General features: G+C 38.3%; 1 protein-coding gene across 1 annotated transcript; it reads right to left on the bottom strand.

Annotated features, from left to right (window-relative positions):
* Positions 1-1,263: 1,263 nt before the first annotated feature.
* LOC123879345 (serine protease Hayan-like) lies at positions 1,264-23,274 on the bottom strand. Its single transcript, XM_045927000.1, has 10 exons — positions 23,033-23,274; positions 12,259-12,345; positions 10,327-11,151; positions 7,328-7,515; positions 6,471-6,574; positions 5,111-5,263; positions 4,358-4,449; positions 3,308-3,468; positions 2,374-2,700; positions 1,264-2,210 (listed from the first exon to the last, which is right to left on the bottom strand). Exons 2-10 carry the CDS (start codon positions 12,326-12,328, stop codon positions 1,506-1,508), a joined length of 2,625 nt encoding a protein of 874 aa, XP_045782956.1. The 5' UTR covers positions 12,329-12,345; positions 23,033-23,274; the 3' UTR covers positions 1,264-1,505.
* Positions 23,275-24,475: the final 1,201 nt, after the last annotated feature.

Here is a 24,475-nt window from a genome sequence, read left to right as displayed (position 1 = left end):
ACAGACACACTTTCGCATTTATAATATGGATAGTATGGATTAAGATTTCGGTTCCTTGTAGTATAGATTTAGGTACTAGCCATGACTACTTTAGTGCCACGAGCATATCATACTGCACGTTGCATACAGATTTGTCTGTTTTGCCCTCTTTTAGGGTTCCGTATCTCAAAAGGAAATACGGAAGCCTTATTTGTTGTCTGTCTGTCTGTCCGTCTGTCGTGTCTGTCAAGAAAACCTATAGGGTACTTCCCTTGACCTAGAATCATGAAATTTGTCAGGTAGGTAGGTCTTATAGCACAAGTAAAGGAAAAATCCGAAAACCCTGAATTGGTCGTTATATCACACACAAAAAAAATTAAAATGCGTTCACGAAAAATTTAATTCACTAAATCACATGTAGATGGCGTAGTCCGTTATTAACTTGCAGTGCTCTACATAAAAGTGTTAGGTACACTTTGTATGATGGAATATAATACAAATAGAATAGATTTTTATTCAAATAAACTTTTACAAATGCTTTTGAATCGTCAAAATAATTTACCACTGGTTCGGAATGCTGTTCCTACCGAGAAGAACCAGCAAGATCGTGTTCGTTGGCCATTTTTAGGGTTCCGTACCTCAAAAAAAAAACAGAACCCTTATAGGATCACTTTGTTGTCTGTCTGTCTGTCTGTCCGTCATGTCTGTCAAGAAACCTATAGGGTATTTCCCGTTGACGTAGAATCATGAAATTTGGTAGGTAGATAGGATTGTTGTTTGATTGTTGATTGTTCCACAGTTGATGATTGTTGTAGAAGTTTATATACCAAGGAAAGTAAAAAATAAAACGGAAATAATAAAATACTTTTAATATTAATGTTTATATTTTGAGCAATATTTTTCGTAAAATAATGTAAAATTTATATTTAGGTACTTAAATAATTACTTATATTTTAATTAAGTAGGTACTTAAGTAAAAATAATATTTACATGGCGATACCTAGCTATTTTATTTAATAAGGTTTGCATTATTAAAATCTTCGACCATTAAGAACAAGAAATGCTAAATCATATAAAATCTAATTGTGAATTGAATTACCTAATTTTAAACAGGTCTAGTTTTATAATAGCTAAATTTAGAAAAAAAATATTAAATAAGTTTCAATCTAACGCCGACTAAAACAGAATGTACACCAATGAAATAAAGACCTTATTGCTTGATGTTAAGATTTTAAACACAAGAACAACAGAGACTCGTGCTATCTCGCTCATGTTCCGCGCGAACAAAACATGGCGCGTAGGCAACAACCAATAGCGGACGGACGCGCGCTATGATTGGCCTAGATATTTTCGCACCATTCAAAAATAAGATTTCTGCGCAGGTACATTGGCGTAACTTATAAAAGTTGTAGTACTATACCCAAACGCAGACAAATCCAGCGATCCCTGTCGTCCAGCGATATTTTTTACCAGAAAACAATTATACACACTACACATAGATACATGCAACTTTTTTTTGATTATTTTCAAGTCCACCACACTCTACCATCATTTTGGTAGCCCGATGGTACCACTGCATCATAATCTCCACTATAATAACCACCATTTTGATTATAAACCGGTTTTTCTGTAGTATAACCATTATTGTAACCACTTGGTTGATTATAAACCGGTTTTTCTACCGTATAACCGTTATTGTAACCACCTTGTTGGCTGTATACAGGTTTTTCTGTTGTGTAACCAACATTGTAACCACCTTGTGGGTTGTACACCGGTTTTTCTGTTATGTAACCATTATTGTAACCACTTGGTTGATTATAAACAGGTTTCTCTGTAACGTAACCATTATTATAACTCCCTTGTTGATTATAAACCGGTTTTTCTGTAGTATAACCATTATTGGACTGACCTCTGTTATATTGACCATTATTTTGATTATTCGATTGATAGACATTGGTGTTTCCACTTTGAACATAATAATTGTTGTTCTGATCGTCTCTCTTTATATTTTGGTTATTTCTGTTGTTGTTGGACCCCTGATTGTTAGACTGAGGTTGGTTGTTATAATCTGGATTCCTGTTCGGTTCCCCTTGGCGACGATTCCAACTGTTGTCTTGGTTGTTGTTCCAATTTTGTTGATTGTTGGTTGGTTGTTGTTTATTATTGGATTGTTGTTGGTTATTCCACTGGTTGGTTGATTGTTGGTTATTATTCCACTGCTGGTTGTTATTCTGTAAGAAAGAAAAATAAAAACTTGTTTTAAAATATCAAAAAAAAAAAAAAAATTGTCGTTATTCTTCGAACAGTGATGAGTCTTATAAACGGTTAAATCCGCATTCGATTCCCAGTAGGTGCCATTTCGGAATATTAAATTTCTAAGTTGTTGAAACTTACATTTTGTTGTCCATTATTATTCGATTGTTGTTTATTCGTATTCCACTGTGGAGTTTTGTTTCCATTGTTGTTATTGGTCTGCTGATTGTTCGACTGTTGATTGTTGTTGGATTGTTGATTGTTGTTGGAGTTCTGGTTGTTGTTGTTGGACTGTTGATTGTTGTTGCCAGATTGTCCGCCGAAAACAACAGCGGCTATGAAGGCTCTGGGTACTTTGGCGTATAGTGCCGGAGTTTGGGCTGCGCCGCAGGATCTTCCAACAGATGTGACGGCGACCACTCGCCACGAGCAGCCATCTTGGATTTGTGCTGGGCCTCCTGAATCACCCTGAAAACAAAAACAATCAAATTAGCCATGGGTGGAGGTGCCTTTTTATTCAGATACAAGTTTCATTTCAAGTTAGCCCTTGACTGCAATCTCACCTGGTGGTAAGTGATGATGCACTCTAAGATGGAAGTGGGCTAACCTGGAAGGAGTATGGCAGTATTTATTAAACTATGGGTTGGCACCCTTCTGGTACTGAACCCTGAAAATAAGCTAGTTACCACCCTATCGGCAAAGCCGTGCCGCCAAGCGATTTAACGTTCCTATACGATGTAGAAACCAAAGGGGTATGGGTTTAATACCCCTTCCCCCATACCCCTTCCAGGTAGCCCGCTTCCACCTTAGACTGTATTATCACTTACCACCAGGTGAGATTGCAATCAAGGGCTAACTTAAGTATGCATAACTATGTAACTTGGGAAGGCAAACAGCCTGATTGATTGATTGAATGAAAGAAAACATTGTGAAGAAATCCGCATGCCTGAGGGTTCTCTATAATCTTCTCGGTGGTGTATAAAGTGTGCCGATCCACACTTGGCCAGTGTTGTGGACTATGACCTAAACACTTCTCCTTTAGAAATCAGAAGTAATCATGGAAGTATGGATTTACCTGACAAGTATCCTTGCCTCCTTTCTTCTCGCCTGCGCATATCTGGCTATCGCTAGAAGGTCCTTCTGGTAACCTTCTAGAAGTTCCCAGAACGTTGTAGCATTCCGCCATGTCCCATATAGGCAGGGACACACTACGAAGTTCTTGGGATTGGTCGCCACCTACAATTATACAACATGGGGTTATTCAAGAGGTGATTCCTGAAATTCCTGAAAGGCCGGAAACTCTGGTGCTGCAAATGTTCATTGGCGGCGGTAATCACTTAACATCAGGTGACCCGCCTGCTCATTTGCTGCTATTTTAAAAAATATATTTGGAAAGACAAAAAAAAGTATTTTTGTTAAGTTTTCAGTTATAAACCAAAATTTTCTTTCAGAGACATGAGAGAGGATAAGAATTTTGTCTGGTGGTAGGCTTTGGTCGTGGCTTGTTACCACCCTACCGGCAATGCCGCCAATGTCAAACCCATACGGGGTTTTGAGCAGGTGGGTCACCTGATGTTAAGTGATTACCGCCGCCCATGAACATTTGCAGAACCACAGGTACGGTCGATAGGTTGCCTATTGGTTTAATAAAAAATCCCATAACTCTTCCAAGCTAACCCGCTTCCATCTTAGGCTGCATCATCACTTACCATCAGGTGAGATTCCATTTAAGGGCTAACTTGTAATCTGTATAGAAAAGAATAGGATTTGCACCTTTAATTTTATGTTCACAGGCTGTTTAAATTAAGGAAGCAAGCGTTGCATATTATGTGTAAATTAAAAATTTATAACACCCCTGACAAGTGAGGGTTACAGTAGCTAGAAAAGAGCTGATAACTTTCAAACGGCTGAACCGATTTTCTTGGATTATAGCTAAGGACACTCTCGATCCAGCCACCTTTCAAACAAAGAAAACTAAATTAAAATCGGTTTATTGGTTTAAGAGCTACGATGCCATAGACAGATACACGCGTCAAACTTATAACACCCCTCTTTTTGGGTGGGAGTTAAAAGTTCACATGATTTTTCACATGCTATCCTTGAAGTGTCTAGATGAAATGCTTACCAAATTCAGTTCTTCCCCACCCGGTCGCTATGATCGACTGGCCAGGTGCAGGTGGTATTCCTAAGCAGGCGGGTTTTATTACGCTGGAAAACCTGCAAAACAACGAAATTCCTAGTGATTTTAAAGGGTTAAGAGTCAAAGTCAGTCAAGAACAGGTCTTTGCAGGAATTTCAATTTTATTTAAAGCTACGAGGGTTCCAAACGCGCCCAAAAAAACTTTCGTTTCTCGTTACTTAAGAGGGGTCTCTCCGTCACTCGGTCCATACAAACGTGGTTCGTCTCTCATTGGAATACTAACCAATCATACTCAATGGAATTTTGTAGAAACGTTCCGGGAACTAATATCTATGTCTGTGGTTTTCCAGATTTCCGTTAAAATATTCGGTTTCAAAGTTCCGCGGTCTTAAAAATTCAAAAACAAGAAAAATCTAAAACACCACAACCAAACAACCATGGTTCATGTTTAAGACATATTCTAGAAACTAATATCTGTGTCTGTGGTGTTTTAGATTTTTCTAAAAATATATGTAGTTTTAAAACTACAGGGGCTCAAAGATTTGTATGTGAATTTTTAAGACTAACTTTGAAACCGAATATTTTAACAGAAATCTGGAAAACCACAGGCATAAATATTTGTTCCCGGAACGTTTCTACAAAATTCCATTAATTATGATTGGTTAGTATTGCAATGAGAGACGGACTACGTTTGTATGGAGCGAGTGACGGAGAGACCCCTCTGGAAAAGTTACGTACGTAACAGTGTTGGCCATCTTGACGAGCGCAATGTCGTAGTAGGACTTGGGCAGCTTGTACTTGGGGTGTCGGATGACGGCGGCCACCCTCACCACCACCGCGCCGGGGTCGTCCAGGTATGAGGAGCCCAGCTGCACCACTTGTGGGGGGCCTCTGGAATACAACGGAATACAGTACTATATAATACTAGCCGATGCCCGCGACTTCGTCCGCGTGGATTTAGGTTTTTCGAAATCCCGTGGGAACTCTTTGGTTTTCCGGGATAAAAAGTAGCCTATGTGCTAATCCAGGATATTATTTATCTCCATTCTGAATTTCAGCCAAATCCGTCCAGTAGATTTTGCGTGAAGGAGTAACAAACATACACACACACACACACACACACACACATACAAACTTTCGCCTTTATAATATTAGTGTGATAATAATAAATAATATAGCCTTTATTTACTGAAACATTTTTGCAATCATTACATTTTATGTTAATAAGTACTAGATTTTCCATCTTAAGTATATAAAATGTAGTACATAAACAAGACTTATCCTATTAATAATACTAATTTACATTTATATTTTTTTTTATACATCACTAGTTTTTTTTTTTTTTTAATTACTAATTTTCTTATTATATATTTACATTTTTAAACGAGTACACATTATTACTACTTCATATTACTACTTGTTTTCATATTTTAATAGGTAAGTTTCTTTTTCTCCTTTCACATTTCGTTTCAGTACGCCCATTTTGGACGAAGGTCTCCTCCAGTCAATAAAGTACTATAGCGCTTGGCAAAAAACTTGGACCTGATGCTGTGTAGTGGCAGAAAGTTGGCGAATCCGGAAAGAGAAAGTCGAAGTATCAACCAATCGCGTGCACTCGGGCCGACTGATCAACCAATCACATGCACCCGCCCATTCATCAGCCAATCACCTGGCTTCTCTCGGGGTGAGAGGCAGTTTTTTTCTTTCTCTCATCTGGCTTTACACTGGCCAATGTCAAGTTTGTAGTTATTTACAAGTTAGGGAAACTATATGTATAAGTAAGGACTTCGTCTGAGCCGGCGCCCGCCGACATACACGCGCCGCCCCTTTAGAACGCTTCCCAGTCAGTTCCATCACCAATAAACACCAGCAGAACACAAAAACCGCCCACTTCTCACAAAAAAAAAAAACACTCCAAAAAAGCACCGCACGCGCGCCAGCAAACGCCACCACAGACGAAGTCCCAGAGGCAGTTTGGAGGATTTTCGTTGCTTTCGTCATCTGTGAAAACTATTTTAGATTTCAGCCGCCAACCAGTTATCGCTTCGATAAGGGTTCCCTATTCTCTCGAGCCTAGAAATGAGATATGTGCACTTACATGACAACACTATTGTCCCTGTCCTGGTAGGCGCAGTGCGCCGCGGTCAGCACGAACTGGTTGCTGATCAGCGAGCCGCCACACTTCCACGAGTAGCCGCCGGTCTGCAGCACAAATATTGTACTCTTTATACCCGACTACGGCAAAGCCAAAAGGAAGGGTTATGATTTTAGCAGTCTATACTAGCTGATGCCCGCGACTTCGTTCCCGTGGATATAGGTTTGTAAAAATCCCGTGGGAACTCATTGGTTTTCCGGGATGAAAAGTAACCTATGTGTTAATCCAGGGTATAATCTATCTCCATTCCAAATTTCAGCCAAATCCGTTTAGTAGTTTTTGCGTGAAAGAAAAGGTTAGTTCAAAAAATGGGATTTTTGCATTTTTCAGCTGATGAATGATGATGCTTCGCAGTACGTGAATTTTATTCCAGCCCAGTAGAAGTAGGGTAGTTAGAGGGATTAGGTAGTGGACAGGAAGGTAGGAAGGGGGGTTAAGTAGGGGGGTAGGTAGGGGGTAAGTAGGAGAGGTAGGTGGGCGGGGATGATGATGCCTTGGGTTACCTGAATTTTATTCCAGCCCAGTAAGGCCATGTGCCTGAACTCCTGTATGGAGGCGACGCGACCCCCCACCATCAGCGCGACCTCGTGCAGGCAGGTCGACACGTTTAGGGTTAAGGTACCGGGTAGGTAGATGGGGGAGGGGGTTAGGTTAGTTAGGGGGGTGAGGTAGAGGGCAGGTAGGTAGCAGGGGGAGGTTTAGGTAGAGAGGAGGGGGTAGTTAGGGGTTTAGGTAGCGGACACGAAGGTAGGGGTGTAGGTAGGGGTGTCTGGGGGGTAGATGAGAATGCCTCGGGGTACCTGAATTTTATTCCAGCCCAGTAACGCCATGTGCCTGAACTCCTGTATGGAGGCGACGCGACCCCCCACCACCAGCGCGACCTCGTGCGGGCTGCAGGTCGACACGTTGACCCGTACGGGTTCCGGGGATGGCACTAATGGTATGGCCTGGATTTGCTTTATGTCCAGGGCCTTGTATTTGTCGCACACTGAAAAAAGAAATAGGTACATAGAATTAAAAAAACCAGCCACGTGCGAGTCAGACTCGCGCACCGAGGGTTCCGTATTCGGGTATTTTTCCAACATTTTGCACGATAAATCAAAAACTATTATGCATAAAAATAAATAAAAATCTGTTTTAGAATGTACAGGTAAAGCCCTTTTATATGATACCCCACTTGGTATAGTTATCTTACTTTGAAAATTGAAACACATTTTAACTTTTTAAGTGATGTAACCAAAAATTCGCGGTTTTCAGATTTATTCCTGTATACTTGTACTATAAAACCTACCTACCTGCCAAACATGATTCTGTTGTTGATGATGATGTTGATCTAGGTCAACGGGAAGTACCCTATAGGTTTCTTGACAGACACGACGGACAGACAGACAACGAAGACTATAAATAAGGATTCCGTTTTTCCTTTTGAGGTACGGAAAATCATCAAAATCGGAGCTGTTTCTGAGGACCTCCGACGAAAAGGCTTCGTTTACTCCACTTCTGAGTAGTTGTTCCAAGATTTTTGGTCCAAAATGACCCTCAGAAATGAAGTTTACTTATACGAAGTCAGTGTGTGTAGGTTAGTTTACAAAGTAAAGGAATTTTTCCAATACAATGTATACAAATAGTACCTACCTTAAAAAAATATACGAACAATTTATAATATCATTTTGCGGTCAGAATCCGTATAAAGATTGAATTAAATCAAAGAAAGCAACATTGAATCTTATCGCTTAACAGATAAAGTTGATAATCCAACGGTAATTGCGTTTGAAACTTAAGGTCTGTGTACAATTTGTATGTTAATTTTGTTACATTAGAAAACAACACGGGTTATTTATAGGTTTTATTTACACGTATCAATGAATCATAATACCTAAGCTTTAATCATATTATTAAACCTAACAAAAGATTATAACAGTAGATTGTTCAACAAGGAATTTTAAACGAGCCATTTCATACGACACATGTTAACAGGGCTCTCCCCGTCACTCGTTTCATACAATCGTAGTTCCAATTTCATTTGAATATTAAGCAACCAAAGTCCATGAAATTTTGCAGACATATTCCAGAAACTAATAATATCTATGTCTGTGGTTTTCCAGATTTCTGTTAAAATATTCGGTTTCAAAGATACGCGGTCTTAAAAATTTACATACAAATCTTTGAGCCCCTGTAATTTTAAAACTACATATTTTTAGAAAAATCTAAAACACCACAGACACAGATATTAGTTTCTAGAATAGGTCTGCAAAATTTCATGGACTTTGGTTGCTTAATATTCAAATGAAATTGGAACTACGATTGTATGAAACGAGTGACGGAGAGAGCCCTGTTAAAGCTAACAAAAGATTATAACAGTAGATTGTTCAACAAGGAATTTTAAACGAGCCATTTCATACGAGATGTTAAAGAATCGATAGGCTTATAGAATCGAGTAGAAACGCGAGCGCGATTTGTAAATTGTAGGTGAGCGCACTCTCATACTTCACATCTTTTGGTCAAAAATCACCCACTGCGCAGGTACAAGATCAGCTTTAGTTTTAAGTCTACGTAATTAATTATCACCACAATATCATCTTACAAATCTAACAATTCTGACCATCAAAAGGTGTACAATAGTACCTACTTTGAATAAATGATAGAGTTTGAGTTTACTGTGGTATCTAATTTTTAACCCCCGACCCAAAAAGAGGGGTGTTGTAAGTTTGACGTGTGTATCTGTGTATCTGTCTGTGGCATCGTAGCTCCTAAACTAATGAACTGATTTTAATTTAGTTTTTTTTTGTTTGAAAGATGAAATTTTTTATGGCACAATGTCGCAAAGATTCTCTATTGATTAAAAAAAAATACGTAAATCGGTTCTGAAATCTCGGAGATATCGGTGTAGGTACATAGGTAGAAAAACACAACTCCTCCATTTTTGAAAGTCGGTTAAAAAAGTACTTAGCCTATGTTACTCCTTGACTAATCCTCTACTTGTCAGTGAAAGTCCCGTCAAAATAGGTCCAGCCGTTCCGAAGATTAGCCCGTTCAAACAGACAGACAAAAATTTTAAAAACGTGTGATTCAGTTATGGTATCTTTCAAATAACCGTATGAGCTTCATATTATGAGGTAGTTATTTCGAAATTACAGACAGACACTCCAATTTAATTTAATTTAATTACAAAAAAGGGCAATACGCGCAATCTATAATTTAAAACCGCGCGATTCCCTACGAGAGAAATTTAAGGAAATAGGTATTCTTACAGTAGCTTCTCAATATATTTACACTAATATAATTTTTGTACGACAAAACATTCTTAGTTACAAAAAAATCGGTGATTTCCACGACCGGCAAACTAGAAACCGTAATAGGCTCGCATATCCTACGCTCCGCCTCAGGAAAGTGGGAAAGTCGTTTGTGGGAATGAGTGTAATATTTTATAATAAAATTCCACAATCAATTTTAGACTTGCCTTTACACAAGTTTAAAAAATCTATTAAAAGTATGCTCCTGAAAAAAGCTTATTATACAATCGAAGATTATGTAAATGACAAAAAAGCTTGGATTTGACTCGCTCCAGCAATACACGGCGCTGCAATTGCTTGTGTACAGTATGGCATATTATTGTAAATTGTACATTTGAAAAGAGCAACCGCCGAGTTTCTTGCTGGTTCTTCTCGGTAGGAACAGCATTCCGAACCAGTGGTAGATTATTTTGACGATTCAAAAGCACTTGTAAAAGTTTAACTGAATAAAAATAATTTGAATTTGAATTTGAATAGTATAGATTTAATAAAAACAGAATACTCACTTTTCTCAGCCATTTCAATATATCTCTTCTTTTCAACTGTACTCATGTAGTCTTCACTTGGTCCAATAATCAGTTCTGGACTTACATCATCATTTAAGCCTTGGGGTCCAAAACTAGGTCTTTGTGTGGCAGGTCTGTTAGTTATAGGAGGTCCATTAACCACAGCGGGTTTGACCCCTGGTCTAACCGTATAGGGTCTTGAAGTCGGTGTAGTTTTTCTGTTACTTTCATAGAGATAAGGATATTTTGTAGTGTGAATCGGTTTTGTAGTTTCATAATTGATAACTGTGTTTCTTCTGCCATCGTCGTCGAATATTAATCTATCATTATTGTACTGACTACTTTGCTGTGATTTTGGTATACTATGTACATTAACATTTCTTGAGTTATTAATAGTTTTTGATTTGTTATTTCTATTATTACTATTATTATTTGCTTCTTTACTAACTACTTTACTATTTATATTTACATTATCTCTAGTATTGGGATCATAGTGTCGTCTACTAGGATTGCTTTTTGTAGTTGTTCTAGTAGTTGTACTAAAAAAGTCGTATGCGAGTGGTGCATTTTTAGTCTTCTGCTTGTCTCTTTCTAAATCTTCTGTGTAGAAAGAGAAAGGCGTGTTCCTTTTTGTAGTCGTCTCGGGTCTTTTCGTTGTTCTTTTATTGAAGTCATCTGAATAGAATGAGAAAGGAGTATTCCTTTTTGTAGTGGTTTCTGGTCGTCTAGTGGTTTTAGTGGTTCGTAGGCGTTTAGTGGTTATGTCTAGTTGGAAGAGTGGTCGCAAAGTCTGTTGGCCTCTTGGTTGTAATGCCGAGAAGAAATCTGAAACAAGTGTAAATTAAAAATTTACAACACCCCCGACAAGTGAAGGTTACAGTAACTAGAAAAGAGCTGATAACTTTCAAACGGCTGAACCGATTTTCTTGGATTATAGCTAAGAACACTCTCGATCAAGCCACTTAACAAACAAAAAACTAAATTAAAATCGGTTCATTAGTTTAGGAGCTACGATGCCACAGACAGATACACAGATACACACGTCAAACCATTGAGTACTTATACCTACATATGTACTCAATGCGTCAAACTTATAACACCCCTCTTTTTGGGTCGGGGGTTAAAAAATTAAAGAGCAAGGTGTAAATTAATAAATAAGCCGTGATAGTCAAGAGAGTCGAACTTTGACCCTCGTATATTTTGGAGTTATGTGCGTTTTAATCAATTAAATATCCCTCTACAACCTTTTTCTACAACCGCACCGCACGCCACCGCAAGCATGTTCGTACCCTAACCACCTGGTTGCCTGGTGCACTTCGACCGCCCGTTGTGCCAGATCCTTTTTTCCACGCACATGCAAACTGTGGAAGCAACTCCCATCGCCGGTGTTACCACTAAATTACAACATGGGGTTATTCAAGGGGCGGACCAACATCCCGAAACATCGGTGTTTCCTCTGGTGCTGGTGTTCATGGGCAGCGGTAATCACTTAACATCAGGTGACCAGCCTGCTCGTATGCTCGCTATTATAAAAAAACAACACTCGATTTAACGATGAAGTAAAACATCATGAGGAAAGTTGCATGCCTGAGAGTTCTCCATAATGTTCTCAAAGGTGTGTAAAGTTTAAAGCCTCAAAGCTCAACCGGTGAAGGAGTGGACTGAAAACCGAAAGGTCGCCGGTTCAAACCCCGCCCGTTGCACTATTGTCGTACCTACTCCTAGCACAAGCCTGACGCTTAGTTGGAGAGGAAAGGGGAATATTAGTCTTTTAATATGGCTAATATTCTTAAAAAAAAAAAAAGTGTGTAAAGTCTGCCAATCCGCACTTGGCCAGCGTGGTCTAAATTAAACTCTCCTTATTCTGAAAGGAGACCCATGCTCAGTAGTGAGCCGGCAAAGGGTCGATGATGATCCTTATCTTTTTCTCACCAAAAAACTGTGTCCTCACGTGCGTAGTGACGCACAGTATAAGTAACGTAGCGTGCACGGCTCGAACCATCTTGACATTTTTTACACCTGGAACAATGAAAAAAAAATCCATACTAATATTATAAATGCGAAAGTGTGTCTGTCTGTCTGTCTGCTACGTTTTCACGGTCCAACAGTTTAACCGATTATGACGAAATTTGGTACAGAGTTAGCTTATATCCCGGGGATGGACATAGGCTATTTTTTATCCCGGAAAATCGAAGAGTCCCATGGGATTCCCAAAAACCCATCTGCTTAACCGATTTGTATGAAAGGTACCGAGGTAGTTTCTCTGTAATTGACATAGGCAACTTTTTATCCGTGAAAATCAAACAGTTCCCACGGGATCTTTAAAAACCTAAATCCACGCAGACGAAGTCGCGGGCATCCTCTAGTATTGACATATTTTGAAGCTAGTGCCAATTAGTCGCACGAACCGTCTACTCTTCATATTGTTTGTGACTCCACATTGGCACCTCATTAGCACCGACTTAGAAGATGAAGAGGAGTCTCTCCGTCACTCGCTCCATACAAACGTAGTTCCAATTTCATTTGAATATTAAGCAACCAAAGTCCATGAAATTTTGCAGACATATTCTAGAAACTAATATCTATACCTGTGGTTTTCCAGATTCCTGTTAAAATATTCGGTTTCAAAGTTACGCGGTCTTAAAAATTCACATACAAATCTTTGAGCTCCTGTAATTTTAAAACTACATATTTTTAGAAAAATCTAAAACACTACAGGCACAGATATTAGTTTCTAGAATATGTCTGCAAACTTTCATGGACTTTGGTGGCTTAATATTCAAATGAAATTGGAACTACGATTGTATGGAGTAAGTGACGGAGAGAGCCCTGTTAAAGCTTTAGATTAGTGGTACAAATGATCAATGGTTGAAATTATATTGAGTTCACGAAGCAATGAATGTATTAATCTCAATACAGTTAGATGTAAGTGGTTACCTATTGTCTATTGTCCAAGGTAGATAAACTTAAAGGTAAGTAGGCTTACTGTAACTATCGTAGGGTTGCCACCTTTTTTTTGCAGTAAATAAAGTACATTTAACTACTTTTTGAAAGTAAAAGGAATACGAGGTTCACAAATAAAGTAGATATTATTCGATTCAATTCCCAATTTATTAGCTTTTAGGTGTGCCAACTGGGCACGGATTGTTTCGCCAGTGTCACGTTTATGGAGAAGAGTTAAAGGTTTATGGAGTAGATATTATAGATGACAAGCTGACGCCCGCGACTTCGTCCGCGTGGATTTAGGTTTTTCGAAATCCCGTGGGAACTCTTTGGTTTTCCGGGATGAAAAGTAGCCTATGTGCTAATCCAGGATATTATCTATCTCCATTCCAAATTTCAGCCAAATCCGTCCAGTAGTTTTTGCGTGAAGGAGTAACAAACATACACACACACACACACACACACACATACAAACTTTCGCCTTTATAATATTATATAGTGTGATCTGTCGTCCGTCTGATCTGACGTCTGCTTGGATTTAGGTTTTTAAAAATCCCGTGGAAGTGGATTTTTCGGGGTAAAAGTACTTAGTCTTTGTCCGCCCCTGGAATACAATCATACAACTTTCAAGCTATTTCTGCACCAAATTTCGTCAAAACCGGATAAATGGATAGGCTGTGAAAAGCTATCAGGTAGATAGGAATTAAAACCGTCAAAGTCAAAATAGGTTTAGTCATTAATTTAATTTTTTCATACTTAAAATCATTTAAAAAATTAATTCAAAGTTAATTTTTTCACCCAAGTATTCTATACCCGCTAATATTATGAAGAGATAAAGTTTGTAGGAAGTAACCTCTGAAACTACTGAACCGATTATGAAAATTCTATCACTAGTAGAAACTAGAAAGCTACATTAATCTTGAGTGGCATAGGGTATAATTTATTTAAAAAAAAATTAGAGATCCCTAAGAAAATTCTAATAATTTGTCTCTGCGAGACCAGCGCGGGTCGCTGACAACCCTAAACTGTGTTCAGATTGTGGTCAGATATACAGTTAAATTTTAAACCAGTCTACGAATAAGTTTAACAAAAACAATGACAACGCGTTAGAATTTAAATAATGTGGTACCTACTTATAGGTCTACGTAGACTGGAGTTCGCCGAAAGCTACATAAACAACGGTTGCTAAATCAGCTGGTTATTTCGAAACCGTCGTTTAAACAACCGTTTTAATATTTACTGTTCATCACGAAAAAGTGTAGCATGGTTACTAAATCGGCGGAACACCATCTGTTCTCAGCTACGCTGCTGCTACGAACGAACGCTAAAACGCAATGCGTTAGCGAAGACACATTGTCATTATTATTCAACACAACAAACTGTGACGCCTATATTTAGGAGCATAAAATAAAATACTTTCAACTGGAAAAGTACAAAGACGCTATGGGTAAGATGAACTACACTATTGTTCTAAATTTTGCCAGGTAGTAACCGTCCCAAATTTACAACTTCGGGGCCCCGACGTCACAGTCGTGATCATGTGTCCTGCACGTGTTGGACTGTTGATTTTTTGCTGTCGTGTTGCCGTAATTATTTGTGCGTGCATTTAAAGATGATTTTAAGAGATTCTAGTGTTTAAAATAATTTCAATATTAAAATGGAGGGCCAAAAATGTGTACAAGTGATTTTTCAAGTGACGACAAGCGCATCAGTTCAGAGTTCGTTTTAAAATATCAAAATATAGTGGAAAGTAAGATAAGTAATTATTTCCAACCATTACATTAATCACTTGTTGCACGCTACTGAAATGAACGACGCAAAGACAAATCGAAATAATCTAAATTGATCTGTACACAAAGGCACAACAGATGTAAAAATGTGGAAACCCCGGTTAAACGACCCTTCCGAGCTCGGTTAGGTAAAACGGCCGTTTTAGGGCTGCAAACCTCGGTTAGGTGCTGGTGAACAGTAAAAATCACTTAATCAGCCGGTTTTCTAATAATCAGCCGTTTTAAAAGTCGGTGAACTCCACCCGTAGTATTCTATTCTATCTGTCAAAATGTGTTTATCTGCTTGCTTTTCACGGCCCAATGACTAAAACATCCCTGCCCGGCTAGCATGGGCAGTAGATAAAAATTATATCCCCGATTATATCCACTGATTTCTATGACATCAGTGGATATAATCGGGGGATATAAATTTTATCTTCTGCCCATGCTAGCCGGGCTGGAATGTTATTTTTTGTCCCGGGAAATTAAAGAGTTCCCACGAAATTCTTCGAAACCCTATATCCACGCGGGCGAAGCCGAGGGCAACATTCTATTGGATAGATAGTATTAAAATCAACGTAATAAAAAATCCTACAGGATGGCGAGTCGCCCACGTTATATTGTTGATAAGTCACAGCTGCAGTTGATACCTAAGTAGTTATGTTTATTTACTAACAAGTGTAAATTAAAAATTTATAACACCCCCGACAAGTGAAGGTTACAGTAACTAGAAAAGAGCTGATAACTTTCAAACGGCTGAACCGATTTTCTTGGATTATAGCTAAGAACACTCTCGATCAAGCCAGCTTTCAAACAAAAAAAAAACTAAATTAAAATCGGTTCATTAGTTTAGGCGCTACGGTGCCACAGACAGATACACAGATACACAGACACAAAGATACACAGATACACACGTCAAACTTATAACACCCCTCTTTTTGGGTCGGGGGTTACTAAAACAAGTGCATAACATGGTTTGGTCACCATGAATTCAGTTGCGTTCGGTCTTCAATTCCATTCCATCAGCCTGTATGCGTCCACCGCTGGACATAGGCCTTTCTAAGAGCGCGCCACCAAACACGGTCCTCCGCCTTCCTCATCCACCCGCTCCCCGCCACCTTCTTCAGGTCATCGGTCCAGCGGGCTGGAGGTCGTCCCACACTGCGCTTACCGGTACGCGGTCTCCACTCCAGAACACGTCTGCCCCATCGGCCGTCGGTTCTGCGACAGACATGACCTGCCCATTGCCACTTCAGCTTGCTAATCCTTTGAGCTATGTCGGTCGCTTTTGTTCTTCCGCGAATTCCCTCGTTCCGGATTTTATCCCTGAGATTAATCCGGTCGGTACCCATGACTGTATCCGTGTGAAACCGGGGCGGATAGCTAGTCACACTTCACACTAATATTATAAAGGCGAAAGTTTGTGTGTATGTAAGTATGTGTGTATGTAAGTATGTGTGTGTGTGTGTTTGTCACTCTTTCACGCACAAACTACTGGACGGATTTGGCTGAAATTGGAATGGAGATCACACTTTACACTAACATTATAAAGGCGAAAGTTTGTGTGAATGTATGTATGTGTGTGTGTGTGTTTGTTACTCTTTCACGCATAAACTACTGGACGGATTTGGCTGCAATTTGGAATGGAGATAGATTATACCTTGGATTATACATAGGCTACTTTTTACCCCGGAAAATCAAAGAGTTCCCACAGGATTTTTAAAAACCTAAATCCACGCGAACGAAGTCGCGGGTATCATCTAGTCATACTAATACTTATACTTATCACACTAATATTAAAAAGGCGAAAGTTTCTGTGCATGTGTGTATGTTTGTTACTCTTTCACGCATAAACTACTGGATGGATTTGGCTGCAGTTTGGAATGGAGATAGATTATACCTTGGATTAGCACATTAGGCTACTTTTTACCCCGGAAAATCAAAGGGTTCCCACGGGATTTTGAAAAACCTAAATCCACGCGAACGAAGCTGCGGGCATCAGCTAGTGATGTCATAATTTAGTATCGGAATTTGTATAATATTCTTGTTATTGTACACCGATACACGCGACCTTGTCAATTTAAGTGGATAATTGTATAGGTTAATGCATCTTCTGAGAAAATACACTATTTTTCCCATTTACCAAGTAAACCTATACCTACCTAGGTAGGTAAGTATCATATTCCCTAATCAAGTATTCACTTGTAGGCACTTAGTGTTTAAATATCCAAATATGCCATCGACAAGAGAAAGTTGAAAACTAAAACCCGACTGCAATCGTTTTAACAGGGTTCTCTCCGTCACTCGTTTCATACAATCGTAGTTCCAATTTCATTTGAATATTAAGCAAACAAAGTCCATGAAATTTTGCAGACATATTCTAGAAACTAATATCTGTGTCAGTGGTGTTTTAGATTTTTCTAAAAATATGTAGTTTTAAAATTACAGGGGCTCAAAGATTTGTATGAAAATTTTTAAGACCGCGTAACTTTGAAACCGAATATTTTAACAGAAATCTGGAAAATCACAGACATAGATATTAGTTTCTAGAATATGTCTGCAAAATTTCATGGACTTTGGTTGCTTAATATTCAAATGAAATTGGAACTACGATTGTATGAAACGAGTGACGGAGAGAGCCCTCTTAAACGCTGAAATATTAGAGTAAAATTGTTTTTCTGTCGCTTGGTATATTTTAAGGATATACCAGATAGGTACACAAATACACATATACACAGACAGATACACACGTCAAACTTATAACACCCCTCTTTTTGTGTCGGGGGTTAATAAACAGGAAAAGTATGTTCCACATTTGAGACCGTATCATCAATTAATACCTGTCATTGATACATTCAATCTTTATTTCGGACACATTAGTTTTGCCTATACTTAATATTATAAGAAGGTCAATATGATATTGGAAACCCGAATAACCAGACATACCACTTATAGTTATATGAGTGTCATACACCTCTGCCCGCTTATAAAAATACCTTATGTAAAATATCCAAATAAATCGCAGAAACAACAAAATGAAACAGTTTTAAGTATACTAAAATCTTAAAGAAAACAAGTGTAAATTAAACATTTATAACACACCGGACAAGTGAAGGTTACAGTAACTAGAAAAAAGCTGATAACTTTCAAACGGCTGAACCGATTTTCTTGGATTATAGCTAAGAACACTCTCGATCAAGTCACCGTTCAAACAAAATAAACTAAATTAAAATCGGTTCATTAGTTTAGGAGCTACGATGCAACAGACAGATACAGAGATACACACGTCAAACTTATAACACTCCTCTTTTTGGGTCGGGGGTTAGTAAAACAGGGGTATGGGTTTAATGAAAACTGCCATACCCCTTCCAGGTTAGCCCGCTTCTATCTTAGACTGCATCATCACTTACCACTAGGCGAGATTGCAGTCAAGGACTAACTTGTCACACTAATATTATAAAGGCGAAAGATTGTATGTGTGTGTGTGTGTGTGTGTGTGTGTGTGTGTGTGTGTGTGTGTATGTTTGTTACTCCTTCACGCAAAAACTACTGGACGGATTTGGCTGAAATTCGGAATGGAGATAGATAATATCCTGGATTAGCACATAGGTTACTTTTTATCCCGGAAAATCAAAGAGTTCCCACGGGAATTTTAAAAAACCTACATCCACGCGAACGAAGTCGCGGGTATCAGCTAGTATGTGAATAAAAAACCGGCCAAGTGCGAGTCAAACTCGCGCACCGAGGGTTCCGTACTCGGATATTTTTTCCGACATTTTGCACGATAAATCAAAAACTATTATGTATAGGTACAAATAAATAAAAATCTGTTTTAAAATGTACAGGTAAAGCCCTTTCATATGATACCACACTTGGTATAGTTACTTATTTTGAAAATTGAAACACATATTAATTTTTTTTTGTGATGTACCTAACCACAAAATCTCTGTTTTCGGATTTATTCCTTTACTTGTGCTATAAGACCCGCCCTACCTAGTACCTACCCGTGATTCTAGGTCAACGGGAAGTGCCCTATAGGTTTTCTTGACAGACAGACAGACAGACAGAATGTATGGCACTATATCCGCGTGGATTTAAGATTTAGTTTTTTTAAAACCGGCCAAGCGCGAGTCAGGCTCGCGCACCGAGGGTTCCGTACTCGGGTATTTTCCCGAAATTTTGCTCGATAAATCAAAAACTATTCTATAAAAATAAATAAAAATCTATTTAAGAATGTACAGGTAAAGCCCTTTCAAATGATACCCCACTTGGTATAGTTATCTTACTTTGAAAATTTAAATACATTTTAATTTTTTTTAAATAATGTAACGGGAAGTACTTTATAGGTTTTCTTGACAGACTTGACGACAGTCGGACAGACGGACAGACTGACAGACATACAACAAAGTGATCCTATAAGGGTTCCGTTTTTCCTTCTGTGGTACGGAACTCTAAAAAGTACTTTATACAACACCCGCTGAATTTGGTTTGGCTTGTTCTTAAACTAGGGTGCATTTTAGGATGAAGCCTTAGTTTTAAGTTTACATAACCTCAAAAATCTGTAAAAAAAGATACTCTTCTTTCCCGTAGTAAGTTAAGAGTTCACCAGTTTAACAAAAGGTAAGGCAAAATATACGGAAGAAACCCCAAGGTTCCGATAACCGGAAGTTCAATAAGTCACTTACTCATACCTGTGGGCTTCCTAAATGTCAACCGCTTTCAATGTATTGTGTAGTAAATCCTTACTAATATTATAAATGCGAAAGTGTGTCTGTCTGTCTGTCTACTACCTTTTCACGGCCCAACAGTTTAACCGATTATGACGAAATTTGGTACAGAGTTAGCTTATCTCGGGGTCGGACATAGGCTACTTTTTATCCCGGAAAACCAAACAGTTCCCACGGGATCTTCAAAAACCTACATCCAAGCGGACGAAGTCTGCCCGCGAAATTCAAATTTTATTTGGTTTTTCGCAATTTGTAAACTAATACGACAAAGTAGGCTTATGGCATTCTAATTGCGACAGTGGCAGTATCATTTCCACGTGTTTATATAAAAATCTTTACTTGATAAGATCCAGTTTAAAAAATTAGCTAGACTAATTTGTGAGTTACAGTACTTAGAGCTAATATCTTAAACTGGACCCTTTCAAGTAAAGATTTTTATATAAATAGGTGGGGATGATCCGACGAATATAGCGATACATAGAAATCTGTCGCTTCCCTTAAAATGATACTGTTATTGTCGCAAATAGAATGCCATAAGCCTACTTTGTCGTATTAGTTTACAAATTGCGAAAACCCAAATAAAATTTGAATTTCGCGGGCAGACCCGTCGCATCCACCTTAAGGCCATAGTCCACCATGCTCGTAGACTTCACACACCGCCATAACATTTAAGGGCTGTCAGGCATGCACGTTTCCTCACGATGTTTTCCCTCACTGGAAAAATTAGAAGTGCGTGCCCGGAATCAAACCCCGGACTGCCTAAACTGAAGTATAGTACCATCCACCTAAGATGATAGTCCAAGAATGATAACTTTATCATAATTATTATTTAATTGAAAACCTTTTAATTGTTCAACTCTTCATTATTACCACTCCATTATCATGAATATGATTTTAAACCCTATCATTAGAACAGTAGAGTTTAAATTGGCATTAATAGCTGAAAAATACAGTTATATAAATGTGATGATTATAGTGGTAGTAAGTTTTTAATTGTGGGAATAATTTATCTATTGTATTTCTTAAGCTATTTTATATATGTGTGTATTAGTTTTAATCGTAGTATAGAAGCAGGCGTTATTTTGCGGAAGTCCATGATATACAAGGAACCAAAAGCTTAATTTGCTATAATCCGCCAAACCAAAGAAATCTGTATGATGCAACATGCAGCATGCGACATGCACCACCCGCCCTCCCACTGATAAACATGCAGGAAAAGCCAGCCACCAAGCAAGCCGCAATAGAAGTACATGTACTGTTAAAAAATTCAAGTTTCTATCTATTACGGTTTATGAGATACATACAGCCCGCTGACAGACAGATAGACGGACGGACGGACACCGGAGGCTTAGTCATGCATTTACATAGGGTTTTTAAGACCACATATTATGCCAACTATGGCGTGCAAAATTATTTTTTACATAACAGGGCTCTCTCCGTCACCTACTCCATACAATCGTAGTCCCAATTTCATTTGAATATTAAGCAACCAAAGTCCATGAAATTTTGCAGACATATTCTAGAAACTAATATGTATCTGTGCCTGTGGTGTTTTAGATTTTTCTAAAAATATGTAAGTAGTTTTAAAATTACAGGGGCTCAAAGATTTGTATGTGAATTTTTAAGACAGCGTAACTTTGAAACCGAATATTATAACGGAAATCTGGAAAACCACAGGCATAGATATTAGTTTCCGGAACGTTTCTACAAAATTCCATCGATTAAGATTGGTTAGTATTCCAACGAGAGATGAACTACGCTTGTATGGAGCGAGTGACGGAGAGGCCCCTCTTAACCTAAGAGGCAATTAAACATAAGTAGATGGAAAAAAAAAATTATTACAACTATAAGTAGGTACTTAGAACATAACGGCAAAAAAAAAGAAGTCATACATATAAAAAAACGTACAAAATGATATATATGAACCCAACATGATCTCACCTTCACAACATTGAAATATCGGATTATTGTAATTTAATTCAATAATTTAACCCCCGACCCAAAAAGAGGGGTGTGTGTATCTGTGTATCTGTCTGTGGTATCGTAGCTCCTAAACTAATGAACCGATTTTAATTTAGTTTTTTTTGTTTGAAAGGTGGCTTGATCGAGAGTGTTCTTAGCTATAATCCAAGAAAATCGGTTCAGCCGTTTGAAAGTTATCAGCTCTTTTCTAGTTACTGTAACCTTCACTTGTCGGGGGTGTTATAAATTTTTAATTTACACTTGTTAATTAATCGATTGAAGTATCAATGTCTATTAAGATATTTTCTAGGCCTAGAAACTTTGTTGGAAAGTGAGTTAGCGGGTTACTTAGGTACCTACTGGCCAATCAAGTTCTGTATACATACAGAACTTTTTTTGCTATTTTTTATTGGACTAAGAGACAGCGCGTGCCAGACCTTCGTTGTTTTATAAAAGCTGAAAGTTTCTCTGCGTATTGTCCCCAGCACAGGGAGAAACGATCGGCGACTATGAAGTTTGGATCATTGTGGCTTTGAGAGATAAAAGATAATAAGGTGTAAAAAAATCTTACATCAAGGTATAAAGTCTAATTTTTTTAAATATTTTTTAGGGTTCCGTACCTCAAAAGGAAAAATGGAACCTTCATAGGATCACTTTAATGTCTGTCTGTCTGTCTGTCCGTCTGTCCGACTGTCGTCAAGTCTGTCAAGAAAACCTATAGGGTACTTCCCGTTACATTATTTAAAAAAAAATTAAAATGTATTTTTTCAAAGTAAGATAACTATACCAAGTTGGATCACACTAATACTATAAAGGCGAAAGTTTGTATGTGTGTGTGTGTATGTTTGTTACTCCTTCACGCAAAAACCACTGGACGGATTTGGCTGAAATTTGGAATGGAGATAGATAATATCCTGGATTAGCACATAGGCTACTTTTTATCCCGGAAAATCAAAGAGTTCCCACGGGATTGCGAAAAACCTAAATCCACGCGGGCGAAGTCGCGGGCATCGGCTAGTATCATATGAAAGGGCTTTACCTGTACATTCCAAAACAGATTTTTATTTATTTTTATGGAATAGTTTTTGATTTATCGAGCAAAATTTCGGAAAAATACCCGAGTACGGAACCCTCGGTGCGCGAGTCTGACTCGCGCTTGGCTGGTTTTTAAAAACCTAAATCTTAAATCCACGCGGATATAGTGCCGTACATTATCTAGTCCTCTAAAAAAATAAAGATATCAATCCAATACTTAAATACCACTTAAACAGGTAGGTATAAACAACATATAATATCACTGCTTACCGGAAATCAGATAATAAATCTCTGCACTACACTAAACGTCACTAAACTACACTAAACTTCCAACACTAACCACACTAAAACACACACTAATAACACTAAACAGTATATAGGAAAGTTTTAGATAAAACACGTGTGTTTTTTTGTAATTATATTATTATAAATATTTAATGTTTTTTTATTGTTTCAAGTCAACGAGTAGTGTGATTGTGGTCTATAATGATACTAAATGCGAACTTGAAAGAGTAGTCGAGCAAGTAGGCAGGGTTGTCAGTCAGTAATGTAATTACAGTCAGGTACAGTCAAAGGCCATAAGTCGTTTAGCACCAATGATCACGGTGTTGTATATGCGTTAGGTGTGTGTGGCGTGTTTATAGAAAAACCGGAACCGCAAGTGAAGGTTACAGTAATAACTAGAAAAGAGCTGATAACTTTCAAACGGCTGAACCGATTTTCTTGGATTATAGCTAAGAACACTCTCGATCAAGCCAGGTGGCTTCAAACAAAAAAAAAACTAAATTAAAATCGGTTCATTGGTTTAGGAGCTACGATGACACAGACAGATACACAGATACACACGTCAAACTTATAATACCCCTCTTTTTGGGTCGGGGGTTAAAAGGTTTTTTGAAAATTCAACACCTGAGGGGTAAAATAGGGGTTTTAATTTGTGCTATCCACAACGATGAAAAGACACACGTCAAACTTATAATACCCCTCTTTTTGGGTCGGGAGTTAAAAATTAAAGAAATGAAGTAAGTTATATGTAAAAAATTTAGTCAAAGCTTTATAACGTACAGTACGGTACTACTTTCCTACTAAAATAAGGAATATGCTAAAGTTAAGAGAAACCTTTTTAATCAAAGTTTTTTAATGTACTTAACAAGAACGAAAATTACTTATCGCTAGTATCTATTAAAGTAGGTATCTACCTAATAGTAAGTAGTTAAGTTTCAGTTAATTACCTTTATTTTTATTCTTTTGCAGTTTGTGGCAGCCCTAGGCATCAAACTGGCTGCCATTATAGAAGCGGTATGCGCAGGCGACGGTGGAGTTCTGTGTTCCAACGCACAAGCGCCGAGCGGGCGACACAGCGATTACAATATAAGCGTTTTTGACTTCACCTTCCCTTTTTTCTACGCACATGCAAACTGTGGAACTTTCTTCTGCGGTGTTCTCACTTGATTACAACATGGGATTTATACAAGGGGCGGACCAACAAATCCCTAAAAGGCCGGCAACGCATCGGCGGTACCTCTGGTGCTGCAAATGTTCATGGGCGGCGGTAATCACTTAACATCAGTTGCCCCGTCTTTAAAAAAAACTATCAACATTAAGTGTCATCAACCCACTGCCAGTCCACTACTGACCACGGGTCTCCTGTCAGAATGGGTTGGTCATAGTTCACCACGCTGGCCTCGAAGCTACCGAGATGAAATCTAAATA

The sequence above is a fragment of the Maniola jurtina genome, chromosome 28 (genome assembly GCF_905333055.1).
Source record: "Maniola jurtina chromosome 28, ilManJurt1.1, whole genome shotgun sequence".
Classification (NCBI taxonomy): domain Eukaryota; kingdom Metazoa; phylum Arthropoda; class Insecta; order Lepidoptera; family Nymphalidae; genus Maniola; species Maniola jurtina.
Note: the sequence above shows the minus strand (reverse complement) of the source record. Positions and strands in the feature narration are given on the sequence as shown.